General features: G+C 36.4%; 1 protein-coding gene and 1 long non-coding RNA gene across 2 annotated transcripts; both read right to left on the bottom strand.

The window, feature by feature from the left end:
• Positions 1–736: 736 nt before the first annotated feature.
• LOC110382902 (CCAAT/enhancer-binding protein gamma) lies at positions 737–9,619 on the bottom strand. Its single transcript, XM_021343609.3, has 3 exons — positions 9,282–9,619; positions 8,977–9,163; positions 737–2,438 (listed from the first exon to the last, which is right to left on the bottom strand). The coding sequence occupies exons 2-3, from the start codon at positions 9,097–9,099 to the stop codon at positions 2,211–2,213; spliced, it is 351 nt and encodes a 116-aa protein (XP_021199284.1). The 5' UTR covers positions 9,100–9,163; positions 9,282–9,619; the 3' UTR covers positions 737–2,210.
• A 1,954-nt stretch (positions 9,620–11,573) lies between these two features.
• LOC110382901 (uncharacterized) lies at positions 11,574–12,567 on the bottom strand. The gene is made up of 2 exons (XR_002430000.3): positions 12,028–12,567; positions 11,574–11,679 (listed from the first exon to the last, which is right to left on the bottom strand). It is a non-coding gene; the product is annotated as an uncharacterized LOC110382901 (long non-coding RNA).
• Between the last annotated feature and the right edge of the window lie 457 nt (positions 12,568–13,024).

Below are 13,024 nucleotides of genomic sequence, written 5' to 3'. Positions count from 1 at the left end.
GGTTGATATATGGCATGAGTTACTGTGTCTTTCACAGTGATTTTACTGGGGTTTGGACCCGATCAGCTCTCTTGTGTATCAGCTACATGAAATATGTTTTATTTTTTGTTGTGAAAAAATAATATAAAATGTGCAAAAGGTGAGGTGTAGTACGAAGTACAATACGCTAGCAGGTCAACCTATCCGATTCTGTCAAATTTTACCAATCTAATATTAACCTTCTACAATTGTGATAAGGTTGAAAATCTATTGAAGGAATTTGACTCATTGTTGTAGGTTGACGTGCTACCTGTACTAACAAATATTTTCTGAACTATACGGACTTGTAATAACGTCAATATGAGTGGCGCCACCTACAATGAGCTTTGTAGTACTATTTTATAATCCTGCGCAGGCGACGCTTTATACAGTAATTTTTCATCAAATCTGTATTTGGCTTCGTAGTTCAATGATTTTCGGAATAAATGCTATTTTATATGTTATTATTTGAATGCATAATTCCATTTTTATTATACTTACATAAAAAAAAAATTCAATGTTTTGTTAAAATTCTGCATGTGAAAGTTAGACAAAATGTTTTATTTCGTTATTTTTATTTGTTCCTTACAATTTTTTATCTGTGATCATTTTCAAGATTAGAAATGTATCAATTTGTGTAATATTTTAAAGCTGAGGTTCATTATTATTTATTAATATATTGCAGTCAAGGTAGTTATTATAAATGGCAACGACTGAATATTATTATATCAAGTTTATTTTAAATTTTATTATTTTAATTCTTAGATTGATAAATTACATTGTAACAGTGAGAAACATTATTGTTTATGAATTTGTAAGGTTTTAATGACATGCCTATTTTGAGTTACCTCTAACATTATGTTCATGATTTAATAGACAATATGAAGAATAATCAATGAATTTCAAAATCATAGACTGACTCAATATGCATGTCAATAAAACCAAACAAATAATGTAGATAGTAAGATAATATTTTTCCATAATAAATTTTATTGATTTACATTACTTGTTGTTTCCTTTTTTACAACCCTTTCCTTTAGTCAGTGTTATTGCATAAAGTTACACAGAAAACTTCCATACAGAACTTTCTTAAACATGTGTCAAACATCTGTTTAACTTTTCTGTAACACTGTTGTGATTACAAAATCAATAAAAAATAGCTTTCAGCTAATAATTTCTCACGTCATAAGAATACAATTCAATATGAACTAGACTATATCACAGATCATAAGAAAATTTTCAATAAAGTGCATACATCCCTGTACAAAATATTATGACAAACATGAAAAAAAATATTGGCATATTTACCATCATCATCCTCCGAGCCTGTTTCCCAATCATGTTGGGGTCGGCTTCCAGTCTAACCGGATGCAGCTGAGTACGAGTGCTTTACAAGATGCGACTGCCTGTCTGACCTCATTAACTCAGTTGCCCGGGCAACCCGATACTCTTTGGTTAGACTGGTGTCAGACTTACTGGCTTCAGACTACCCGTAATGACTGCATTGGCATATTTACCATATACTTAATTAAACTTTATCATTACATATCAAAGTTTACTTTAGGTATATATTTTGAAAAATTGAACTTTACAAAGAAGACCTTACTGTTTGTTCATATCTCTAATACTTCTACAATAACATACAAACTAAAACTTATGGCATTAATTAGTTTCTTGCAACTACAGAAATTCAGTACAACATTAAACAGAGTGTAAATTCTGGCTTGCTCCAAAGCTTTTTCTGGAAACAGTGCTTGGCCGATGCGACGCGTCGCGACGGTCAGTGCTGACCGTATGTCCAGAATCACATACCAAATCATGCACAAACTGTCAGCATAGCTGTGTGCTGTGCATTCATAGACTTGCACAGATATAGCTACGTCGAGCACTGTTTCCAGCCTTAATAATACCAATTACTAGTTTTCCCCAAAATGGCAGCTTGGAACATTGCCATTAATGATATAAAGTGGAATTTATGAGAGAAAATAATAATGACAACATGTATTGGTAATATCAGTCAGATGTGCATTCTTATACAAGAATGCATTATTACAGAAGACAGTAATAGGACAGAGTTACAACAAAAACATTAAACAATTAAAATACCGGCTTACCACTAGCAACTTGATGAAAAGAAAAACCGCTGGCTCATATTTCTTCACTCTTCTATCAAGTTGAATATAGCATACCTATTACTTATCAGGTGTATCCGCTAAAAGTGCTTCGAGATCCATTCCTTCAAATTTTGGGTTACTCTTGTTTGCCGCTGTGGCAATAAAGAGTTCCTTCAAGAGTTCCAACTCCTTGGTCAACCTCTTTGTGGTGTCTTCCAACTCCTGGTTTTCTTCCTTCAGCCGTTTGACACGTGTAAATGTGTCCTGTGTTTGCTGTTTGGACTTAACTCTGCTCTTTTTGACTGCCTGGAAGAAAAAAATATATTGTTGAATACAATCCTCATTATATATATACAGAATAATTTTGTAAGATGGGCAAACACCTTTTCAGACACGTACAGGTTGGAGTGTGGGGTGAGGCAAGGTGGTTTAAGTTCTCCTAAGCTCTTCAACCTGTACGTTAATGAGCTTATAGTTGGGCTCAGCAGCACTCGAGTAGGATGCTGGATTGACAACATTTGTATGAACAACTTTAGTTACGCGGACAACATGGTGCTGCTGACCCCAACTGTAAGTGCATTGAGGCAGTTGCTCGCAATATGTGAAGCATATAGCATTCAACATGGTTTGATGTACAATGCTAAGAAGAGCGAGTACATGGTCTTCAAGGCCCCCGGTAAATGTACACTAAATGTGCCCGCAATAAAGCTAAATGGCATTGAACTAAAGCGGGTTGACATGTTCAAATATCTCGGACATTACGTTACTGAGGACCTTGAGAACAAAGTTGACATGGAAAGGGAACGTAGGGCATTGGCGGTTCGAAGTAACATGCTGGCCCGCAGGTTTGTGCGTTGTAGTGAACAAGTTAAAGTCACACTTTTTAAAGCCTACTGCCAGACTTTCTACACGTGCAGCCTGTGGTTCAGATATACACAGAGAACGCTCAATGCCCTACGTGTCCAATATAATAACGGATTTAGGATGTTGTTGGGGTTGCCCTGTTTCTGCAGTGCCTCCGGTATGTTTGCGGAAGCCAGGGTAGACGGCTTCCATGCTATAATACGCGGCTCGCATCATTACTGAGCAGAGTCAGGAGCAGCACCAACAGCATCCTACAGGTTATTGCGGAAAAGCAAGACTCAAACGTCCTGAAAGCATTTATACGTGCTCAAATTTTGTAAACTGGTTTTTGTATGTTTTATGTATGGACATTGGTCTGAAATAAAGATTATATTATTATTATTATCTTGTATGTCTCTACTCGACCACGGGACTACAGAGTCCCGAATTTTTGGGAGGCGAACGTGGGGCCGAAGCCAACACGCTGAAGCCCTTTTGAGACAACTTTAATGAAATGGTGACACAAAACCGACGATTATCCCTGTATACACTATAGAAATGTACCCAAGGACAATCCCCGGTTCTGTGCTAAACTATTGCTAACTATGGATGAAAACTACTTGGGCTATTGTGATGGGGTGCTAATGGACTAGGAATGGGGAAACTACGGGAACTATGGCACCTTATTATTTTCTTGTATGTCTCTACCAGACCTCGGAACTATAGAGTCCCGGATTTTTGGTAGGCGAACGTGGGACCGAAGCCAACACGCTGAAGCCCTTTTGAGACAACTTTAATGAAATGGTGACACAAAATCGACGATTATCCCTGTATACACTATAGAAATGTATCCAAGGACAATCCCCGGTTCTGTGCTAAACTATTGCTAACTATGGATGAAAACTACTTGGGCTATTGTGATGGGATGCTAATGGACTAGGAATGGGGATTATTATTATAAATGTATGTCTCTTTTTGACCTCGGGACTACAGAGTCCCGGATTTTTGGGAGGCGAACGTGGGGCCGAAGCCAACACGCTGAAGCCCTTTTGAGACAACTTTAATGAAATGGTGACACACACACACACACACGTTATTATTATTATTTTGTTAAGTTATTTAGTTTTCTTCTCTTTAAGGAGAGTTTAAAATCTTGCAGGCGGGCCGGAGCCAAGCTTGCAAGGGGATGATTAGATAGAGAATGTAGATGATAATGTGGAAGATGTCAGGAATTTTCTTGTGATTCTGCAAGTGTTGAGTATGGTGGCTTTTTGAAGCATGTGTAGTGTATGGGCAGGCATGTGTAGTGTGTTGAGACTTTGTATAAGGGATTTGGGTATGATACCGGTAGATGATAAAACTATGGGGACAATGTGAACGGTTTGCGCTTTCCATTGCGTTTTAATTTCAATCGCGAGATCCTGATATTTACTTAGTTTCTCCGAAATAGTGGTTTGGATGTTGTGTGAATTGGGTATTGCAATGTCTATTAAGTAAACTGTTTTAGTAGTTTTATCGTGTACTGTTATGTCCGGTCTATTGAAATGAATAGTTTTATCTGTTATTATTGTGCGGTCCCAGTAGATTTTATGATTTCTGCCTTCTAAAATTGTCTCAGGTTTGTATTTATAATATGGTACTATTTTATCTATGAGTTTGTGTCTGTAAGCTAGGTGTTGGTGTATGATTGCTGCAACCTGGTCGTGCCGGTGTTTATAGTCGGTTTGTGCTAGCGATTTGCATGCTCCTGTAATGTGCTGTATCGTTTCAGACACCGTGTTGCAGTGTCTGCATAAATCAGTTGGCTGAGTTTGGTCTTTAATTATATACTTTCTGTAGTTTCTAGTGGCTATAATCTGGTCTTGTATTGCGAGCATGAACCCTTCAGTCTCCGGGAACAAGTCGCCTCTCCTGAGCCATTCGTTCGACTTAAGTTTATCGACGTGTGGCTGGCACAGGAAGGCTCGGTGTCTTCCGTGTAAGGCTTTGGTGGACCATGCTGCTATTTTTTGTTGTGTGTTTGTTATTGTTTCGTTAGTTTGTGTATTTCGGTCGTGTAGGTTGAGTGGTGTTAGTTGTATGTCGGTGTTCGTGATGTGTCTGTGTAGTGGTGAGTGTTCAGATTTGTTGTGGAAATATGTTCTGAGTGTCGATATTTGTTTGTTGTGTAGGTTGTGTATGTCTATCAATCCTCTTCCTCCTTCTTGTCTTGGTAGTGTGAGGCGTTGTGTGCATGATTTGGGGTGGTGTTTTCTGTGTTTAGTGAATGAAGTGTTAATAGTGCGTTGCAGATTTTGAATGTCGGTATTAGACCACTGTATGATTCCGAAAGAGTATGTGAGGATGGGTATTGCGAATGTGTTTATAGCTTTAATTGTGTTTCTGGAGTTAAGGTTGGTTTTTAAGATGAGGTTGACGCGGTGTGTAAATTTTCTACGTAGTTCTTGTTTTGTGATCTTTTGCTGTATTTGTCTGGACTGTTTGAACCCTAAATATTTGTATGTACTGTGTTGATCGACTGGTTGTACTGTTTCACCAGAGTCAAGTGTGTAAGTGTTATTTTGTACTTTACCTTTGACTATTGACAAGATTTTGCACTTGTCTACGCCAAATTGCATGTGTATGTCATTGGAGAACTGTTGAGTAGTGTCGGCTAATTTAAATAGGTCGTTTATGTCAGCTGCGTACAATTTAATATCGTCCATATACATGAGGTGTGTCAGTGTGTATTGTGTGTTGTTGTTAGATAGTGTGTATCCTGTGTTAGTTTGATCGAGTAAGTGAGATAGTGGGTTTAGAGCCATACAAAACCACAATGGACTTAGAGCATCTCCCTGGAAAATTCCGCGTTTTATAGATATTGGTTCGGTAGATACAGATGAAGGCCCTTGATTGATTTTAAGTGTGGTTTGCCAGTTTTGCATGGCAGATTGTAAGAAAAGTTTAAGTGTCGGGTGGATTTTATAAAGGTCTAAGACATGTAGTAACCAACTATGAGGGACGGAATCAAAGGCCTTTTGATAATCTATAAACATCGCATGAATCTCCTTTTTGCCTTTAACTGCGCTGTTTGTGGTGACCGCGTCGATTATAAGTTGCTCTTTGCAACCTTGGCTGTTCTTACGACATCCCTTCTGTTGTTCAGCCAGTATGTTGTGTGTAGTTAGGTGGGTGTATATTACTTCACTTATGCAGGCGGTGAGTATTTTGTATAGGGTTTGTAGGCAGGTGATTGGTCTGTATTTGGCTGGATTGACGGTGTCGTTTGTATCCTTTGGTATCATATACGTGACTCCATGTGTGATGTATGTTGGAAGTAAGTGAGGTGAATTAATGAATGTGTTCAGGTGATTGTGTATGAATGGATGTATGCGAGTGAATTTTTTATACCAATAGTTGTGTATATTGTCTGTGCCTGGTGCTTTCCAGCTGTGTGTACGTTTGAGGACATCAATGAATGTGTCTATTGGTATAAATTCATAGTTCATTTCGCCGATTTCAGATGAAACTTGGTTTAACCATTCAGCGTTGTTGTTATGTTCTACAGGGCTTTCCCATATATTTGCCCAGAATTCTCTAAGGGCTTCAGGGGGAGGTGTTTCAAGAGTGTGTTGATTAGTGTTGCTGTTAGATGTGAGGTTTCTGTAGAAGATTTTCTCATTATTGATAAATTTTGTGTTTTGTGATTTACGTTCTGTACATGTCATGTATCGCCTGAGTCTACTAGCTGCAGCATTAAGCTTTTGTTTCAGTGTGTCCAGAAAGTGTGCTATTTGTGTATTTGAATCTTCGTGTTGTGCATGTAATTGGTATGTTGATTTTACTATTTCTACTGCTGCTATTACTTTGCGGCTTCTATTGCCTCTAGTGTATTGTGTTAGCCTACCGATGTTTGCTCTTAGTTTGTCGATTTTCTTTTCGAGTCTTATTTGCCACTTTGGCTTTTTCTGTACGCTCCTTCGATTTTGATTTTGTATCTGCTCTGAAATTTTGGCTCCATTGCATTTTGCTGCCGTCCATGCTGCGCAGTATATTATGGACTGTAGAGTGTTAAAGTTGGTGTCAGCGTTTACGTTGTTGGGTAGAATTTTGGTATCTATGTAGTTTACTATAGCTGAGAATTTTTTGGATGTCCTTTGTTTCGGTATGAATGGTCTGTTGGTAGGATGTGTGTCTAGGAAGTATTGTTTTGCTTGTGTGAATGTGTCTTCTATCATGGAGTTAAATTCTGGGGCCGTGTCAGTATTATTTTGAGATGGGATAAAAGCTTCAATATCGATGTTGTTAATTAAATCGTCCTGACCTATGTCAAACGTAATATGAGGTTCGTTGTTAGTTTGTGAGTTAGGGTAATTGTCGTTGTAGTTTTCTGTGTTGTGTTGTGTTTGTGTGTTTGATTGGTCATCAAGTTGGTTACTGCTGCTGCTCAACTGATCGGATACCTGTCTTTTAATTTCTGCTAATCGACTATTGTTTATATATTTGTTGTTGACAATGGCTCTTTGTTGATCGGATAATCTTTGTTCTGTAATATGAGATAAGTGTGGATATTGGTTTATGAACTCTTCGTGCAAATATTTTCTATAGGATGTCTTGTTTGTTTCAAGTTCTGTTACTGTGTAGTAGATTCTCATGATTGATTCGTTTAACTCGTTACCCCATTTCATTCGTTGTCCAGTGTTGGTGTGTAGTGTACTATTTTGTGTAGAGTGTTGTTGTGTTTGAGTGGGGAATATGTGTAATTGACCTTTTACTTCTTCATAAATACGGTCTATTGCATCTTGTGGTAACAGTTTCTTATTAACTATGGCTCTGCGTTGATCCCCCACTCTCTGTCGGCTTACTTGCATGTGTGGGAATTTTGATGAAAACTGTGTGTGTAAGGGCTGAAGATAAGTTTTAGTATCGGTTTCCAAGTTAGTGAGATGAAGATAAGTACGTAGAATGAATTCGTTCATTTCTTTAGTCCATTTTCTACGTATTGGTGCAGTGCTGGTGTTGGGTACAGGCTCATTGACAAAATTTGCCTCCTGTACAACATCCACCGACTGTATACTAGCTGATGATAATGATGGTGATGGTGAGATGCAAAATGATTGTGATGATGATGGAATTGATGAAAAAAGTGAAGAACATGATGACTCATCGTCATGTGACACTGCAGCAGTTTGGAACTGAGCAGTTGGCTGCGATACGGTGCCCCCCCCAGAATACGAAGGGCAGCCCAGGCTGGAAGCCATGGGGCGGGATTCTCCATCGCGGTTAGCTTCGGTACCCGCCTGGGGTAATACTCTATTACGTAGTCGCATTTCATAGGGAAGTTAACTTAATAGGTTTAAAACCTATAGAAGATAGTTAAAGAGACAGGAAGAAAGATATAAATTATATAGGAATAGAATTTTAGGTATCTAAGTCGTGCTGATACCTGAAGGGTAAAGGTTTTAAGCTTCAGTTTTCTTAGGAGTTGGAGAGTGTAAATAAGGATAGAGGAAGGGATAGGTAAGGAAGTTGGGACCGTTAGTTGGAAAGGGTAGTGTCAAGGTGTTAAGACAATTTAATTTAGTTTAGTACCTCCTGATTACCTGATGGCACAGGGTTGTCATGATCGTAGTGACAATTTTACTGTTCATGCCTTCCCACAAGCCCCCCCACCACGACAAGGTGGCCCCTTGGGGGGGTTATTATTATTATTATTATAGTACTATAAAGGTGACCTGACTTTAGTTCTAAAACTACTAGTTGCCTGCGAAAGAACAAAAACAAAAGCAAAAGCGGAATGTGGGTGAAACAGTCAGGAACGACTGGTTGATTCTCACTATCAATATATCAGAATCAACAAAACTGTATATCAGAACAATAATTTTATTCAAAGCTAACAATATTACAATAATTGCATCACTGTTACATGTTGCACAATATTTTTGAAAGTTGAAGAAGCAACTTTTATGAAACAAAATGTAGCCTCATAGAAAAGAGGTTCTGTGGATTTTCGACTATTTACCTCATTATTCCTTTCCCTCTTCCGTCTATACTCCTCGTCACCCTCATCCACGTCGCTGGCACCTCGTCTTCCGCGCTTGACAGGAGGCATATCCAAAAAGTCTTCGAAATTGTATTGTGTCATCAAAATTCTTACAAAAACAGCTGTGATTTATTCACAGTTAAGTATTTTTCTCTTATAAACGGCCCTGGAAATAACAAAGAGCCTTCAGTAAGTTGAACAGTTTCCATGAAATTATGATGCAACATTGTTGTTGAATATCATTAATTTACGCTTTGCTGCGCTTACGCAGATTCAATACGTACCAAAATCACTTCAATAGTTGAGCACTATAATGTAGTATACACACAGACAATAGTAGCAGTAGCTGGAGATTAATTCAATCCACAAAGCTTGTAAAAATATAAAACTGAATCCGACTATTTACAAGTTGTAAAGTTTACGTCTTGTGTTTAGTACTAACTGACTGTAACAGATCAGAGTTTAGACAGAACCAAGAGCTCTCAAGAGCTGATGAAAATGAACAGACGTGTTATTAAATGAACTCAATTCACTTGGATTGAAAAATGGTGAAATCCACGGAACAAGCAATGAAATCTCTCATTATTTACAAAGTACTCTGTGATGAAACGAGAACATAAATGCTGCCAAACGTATTATACTAAATTTCCCACATCTGACATTTCTACTTTTTACTCATTTACTTTCTTTTGTTTTCTTATTCACTAATTAGAATAATACTTGTGAAGCTTAATTGATTTCTGAATAATACTTGATCGTAAGAGATTTTATCAGGAATTTATTTTTGAGAATTTTGATTGTCGTCGAAATCTGGGAAACTATTCTCTGTTTGGCAATACTGTATTTAATGCCAAGACCAAGAACTTGTCAATGTAACTGGAGTAACCACAGAATATATTTTTATTGGAAGGGCAGGAATAGGAGGAATGTTACCTAATCATTTGAGTACTATGCATTTTTCTTATACAAATTCTCATGAACTTGGTTGCTGTTGCTCCTGGATGGAGTTGATGCCAATTCTTTTGAATTTTATGATGTCCCTCCCTACAGGCCGTTAGTCTATGATTACTTCATTACTATACTCTATGCGTGGCTGTTCATAAGGTCTTGGGTTCGATTCCCGGGTAGATAGAGCCCAAATAGCTTTGCGGATTTTAGAAGCTTACTTATTTCTGTATACATACATATGTATTTCCATAATCAAAGGCTGGATAGCCTTGTCATCCCTTATGTTATGCAACAAAGTATGAGTATCAGTAACCATGTGGAGATATTGTCCACTGACCTCAAAAAACATTACTTGTAGATTAACACTTTCTCTGCAATTTAAGTACATTATAATAGATTGCGTAGGTAATTCCATAAAATAAAACCAAATAAATTCAGTAGATATTATTTATTCCTTGCTGGTGAAGTAGATATAAAAGTAATATTCTATAACACAGTTGGTTGATATTTGAATTGCATATTTGAATCACATTTTGAAAAGCTGCATTTTTTTAAATTACATTATTTTTCTTATAAATGTTACATCACATTTTAAATTTTGTACAGATTGTTTTTAATACATAATTATAGGTAGAGTGTAATATATTTCCTCTTTGTACTAAGCTAAGGAACTTTAGTGTTGTCTATTTTAGATGCCTACATTACATGAAATAGGTTTAAGGTGCACTTAAGCCATGTTTCCACCAGAGCAGTGGATTTTTTTTTAAACAACCAAAAGAAAAACAGTAGAAATCAATTGGTCGATTAAAAACTTCTCTGTTGCATTCTGCTTTGGTAGCTTAAAAGCCAAACTGTAGATTTAGAATTCTAGCGATAACTATTGTCAAACAGTGACTTACTACATATTTTTTTCAAAATTGTGTCCAGTATTGGTGTTTTATGTTTTGAACATCATATAAGTTCATTATGTACATCTGTATTAACAGGCATCTCTAGTTTAAAAATGCACACAAGCGAGTGTCTAGTGTATTATAATTTGTGCAAACTATCAAAGTATTTTTTAATACTTTCAAAAACCGAGTTGATAATGCAAGATCTGATAGCAATGTACTTACAAAAATAAAAACTCTGTTATCCGACGCCTAAAATTTAAGATAACAGATAACAAAATTATATTATAACAATAAATGCCAAATAATCTATAGACCTTCCTTAATTTTTTTTTATATACCATAAGGTATAGTATCTTATCTATATATCTTAGTATACATAGTATACAAAAATCTGGATTTGTCGCTACTACGCACTTGCAACCTGACTCATAACAGCTGTGTTATTGTATTGAAGAACAATTTGTATTTTATTCTTAGGTGCCAGTACATAATAGCTATTAACTTTCATCTAATTGAGCCACGGAACAATAAGTTTGCTTGTCCTGTGATCACTCCTCCCACTAACACTATTTACGGCAAGTCTGTAGTACTATTGATAAACCACTATCTATTTTTTATCTTCAGGTATGTCCTCTAACAGTTTGTCAAGGTCAATCCCTTCAAACTTTGCATTAGGTGTGTTCGACGCATGAGCTAAGAATAGTTCTTTAAGAAACTGCAATTCCTTCGTCAATGTTTTCACTTTCTCTTCCAACATTTGGTTTTCAGCTTTCAACTTGTTTACTCGAGTAAATGTTTCTTGTGTCCGTTGTTTTGTCTTGAATCTGCTCTTTTTTACTGCCTGAAACAATTAACGTTATCTATTATTATCTTGTAACACTTGACACTGAATGAGGACAGGTCAGGTTTTTGTTGCATCACTTTATCTATAGCACAATAAACAATACAATCAATACTAATATAATAAATAAGTTCAGAGTGTCTGTTTGTCTCAATATATATTTTTTCATCAGTTTAATCAACAAAATAGCTGGACCAAATTCTAGCATTTCATTGCTAGACAGCCAATGCAATAACTCGTAACTTAGTTCATTTGTCATAAAAAACAGGGTTCTGCATAACAAGATAACATCTTAAAATAGTAAAACACAGACCAACAGTCAGTAGTAAATTAAAATGTAAACAATACCATTCTTTCCGTAAAACGCACACACAAATATTCAAACAACTTAAAATCGCAAACACTTCACACTAAAACATTTTCACTGGCTCTAAATATACAAAAATATCACAGAATTTTTAAAACTAAAAAGAATAGAGGTACGGAACAAGCCTTGTAGTGCCATTTTGGAATAAACAATGCCACTAACTTGATAGCAACGGAAATAAATATAGGGGAACTATTGCATCATGATTACTGAATTTACAGGGCGAATTGCACAATGTTTTAACATCAGCGTTTCTGCTTGTACTCCAAACTAACCCAGATAAGAATATGCCAATAATATAGCATGTTAAAGAACTTGGCTTGTTAATATTCTTGTGCAATAACATGGCTGTTCTCTGTTTATTTTCCTCAACTGTTTATGTGATACTTGGGAATACCCAATTTTAATAACACTGGTTTTGTGTTGATTAAATTTCTGTATATAAATTTGACTATGTTGATACATAAAAAATAATGTATAAAGTATTACTGAATATTTTTCTAATCCACTACTAGCTTCCATCAGCGGTTTCACCTGCATCTAATGGGAACTACTACAAGCACACAGCCTACAGCCTTCCTCAATAAACATGCTATCTAACAATGAAATACTCTTTCAAATCAGTCCAAAACTTCTTGAGATCAGCGCATTCAAACAAATTCTTCAGGCTTATAATATTAGTATAGATTGTAAATAAGTAAGATGGTTATCCTCATTTCCTCCATATTATAAAATAAAAAATGCACAGCAAATTCCTCTCCTAAATGTTTATCTATTGTTGGGTTAGCATTCAGATTTGCCACATTTACTATAATACTTGTACATAATAAGTACTAAAATAGTACTAGTTGCAGCAGTCATTCAATCAATCTGTGACACTCAACCATTTCCTGTACAATTCCTGATATTACTGATATCTTTACTATAATCATCTAGTTAACTTGATAAGGTCCGGTTGCCCACTGTTACCTGGTTCAT

This window comes from Helicoverpa armigera, chromosome 25 (assembly GCF_030705265.1).
Source record: "Helicoverpa armigera isolate CAAS_96S chromosome 25, ASM3070526v1, whole genome shotgun sequence".
Taxonomy (NCBI): domain Eukaryota; kingdom Metazoa; phylum Arthropoda; class Insecta; order Lepidoptera; family Noctuidae; genus Helicoverpa; species Helicoverpa armigera.
The sequence above is the reverse complement of the archived record's forward strand: the minus strand, read 5'-3'. Positions and strand labels throughout refer to the sequence as shown.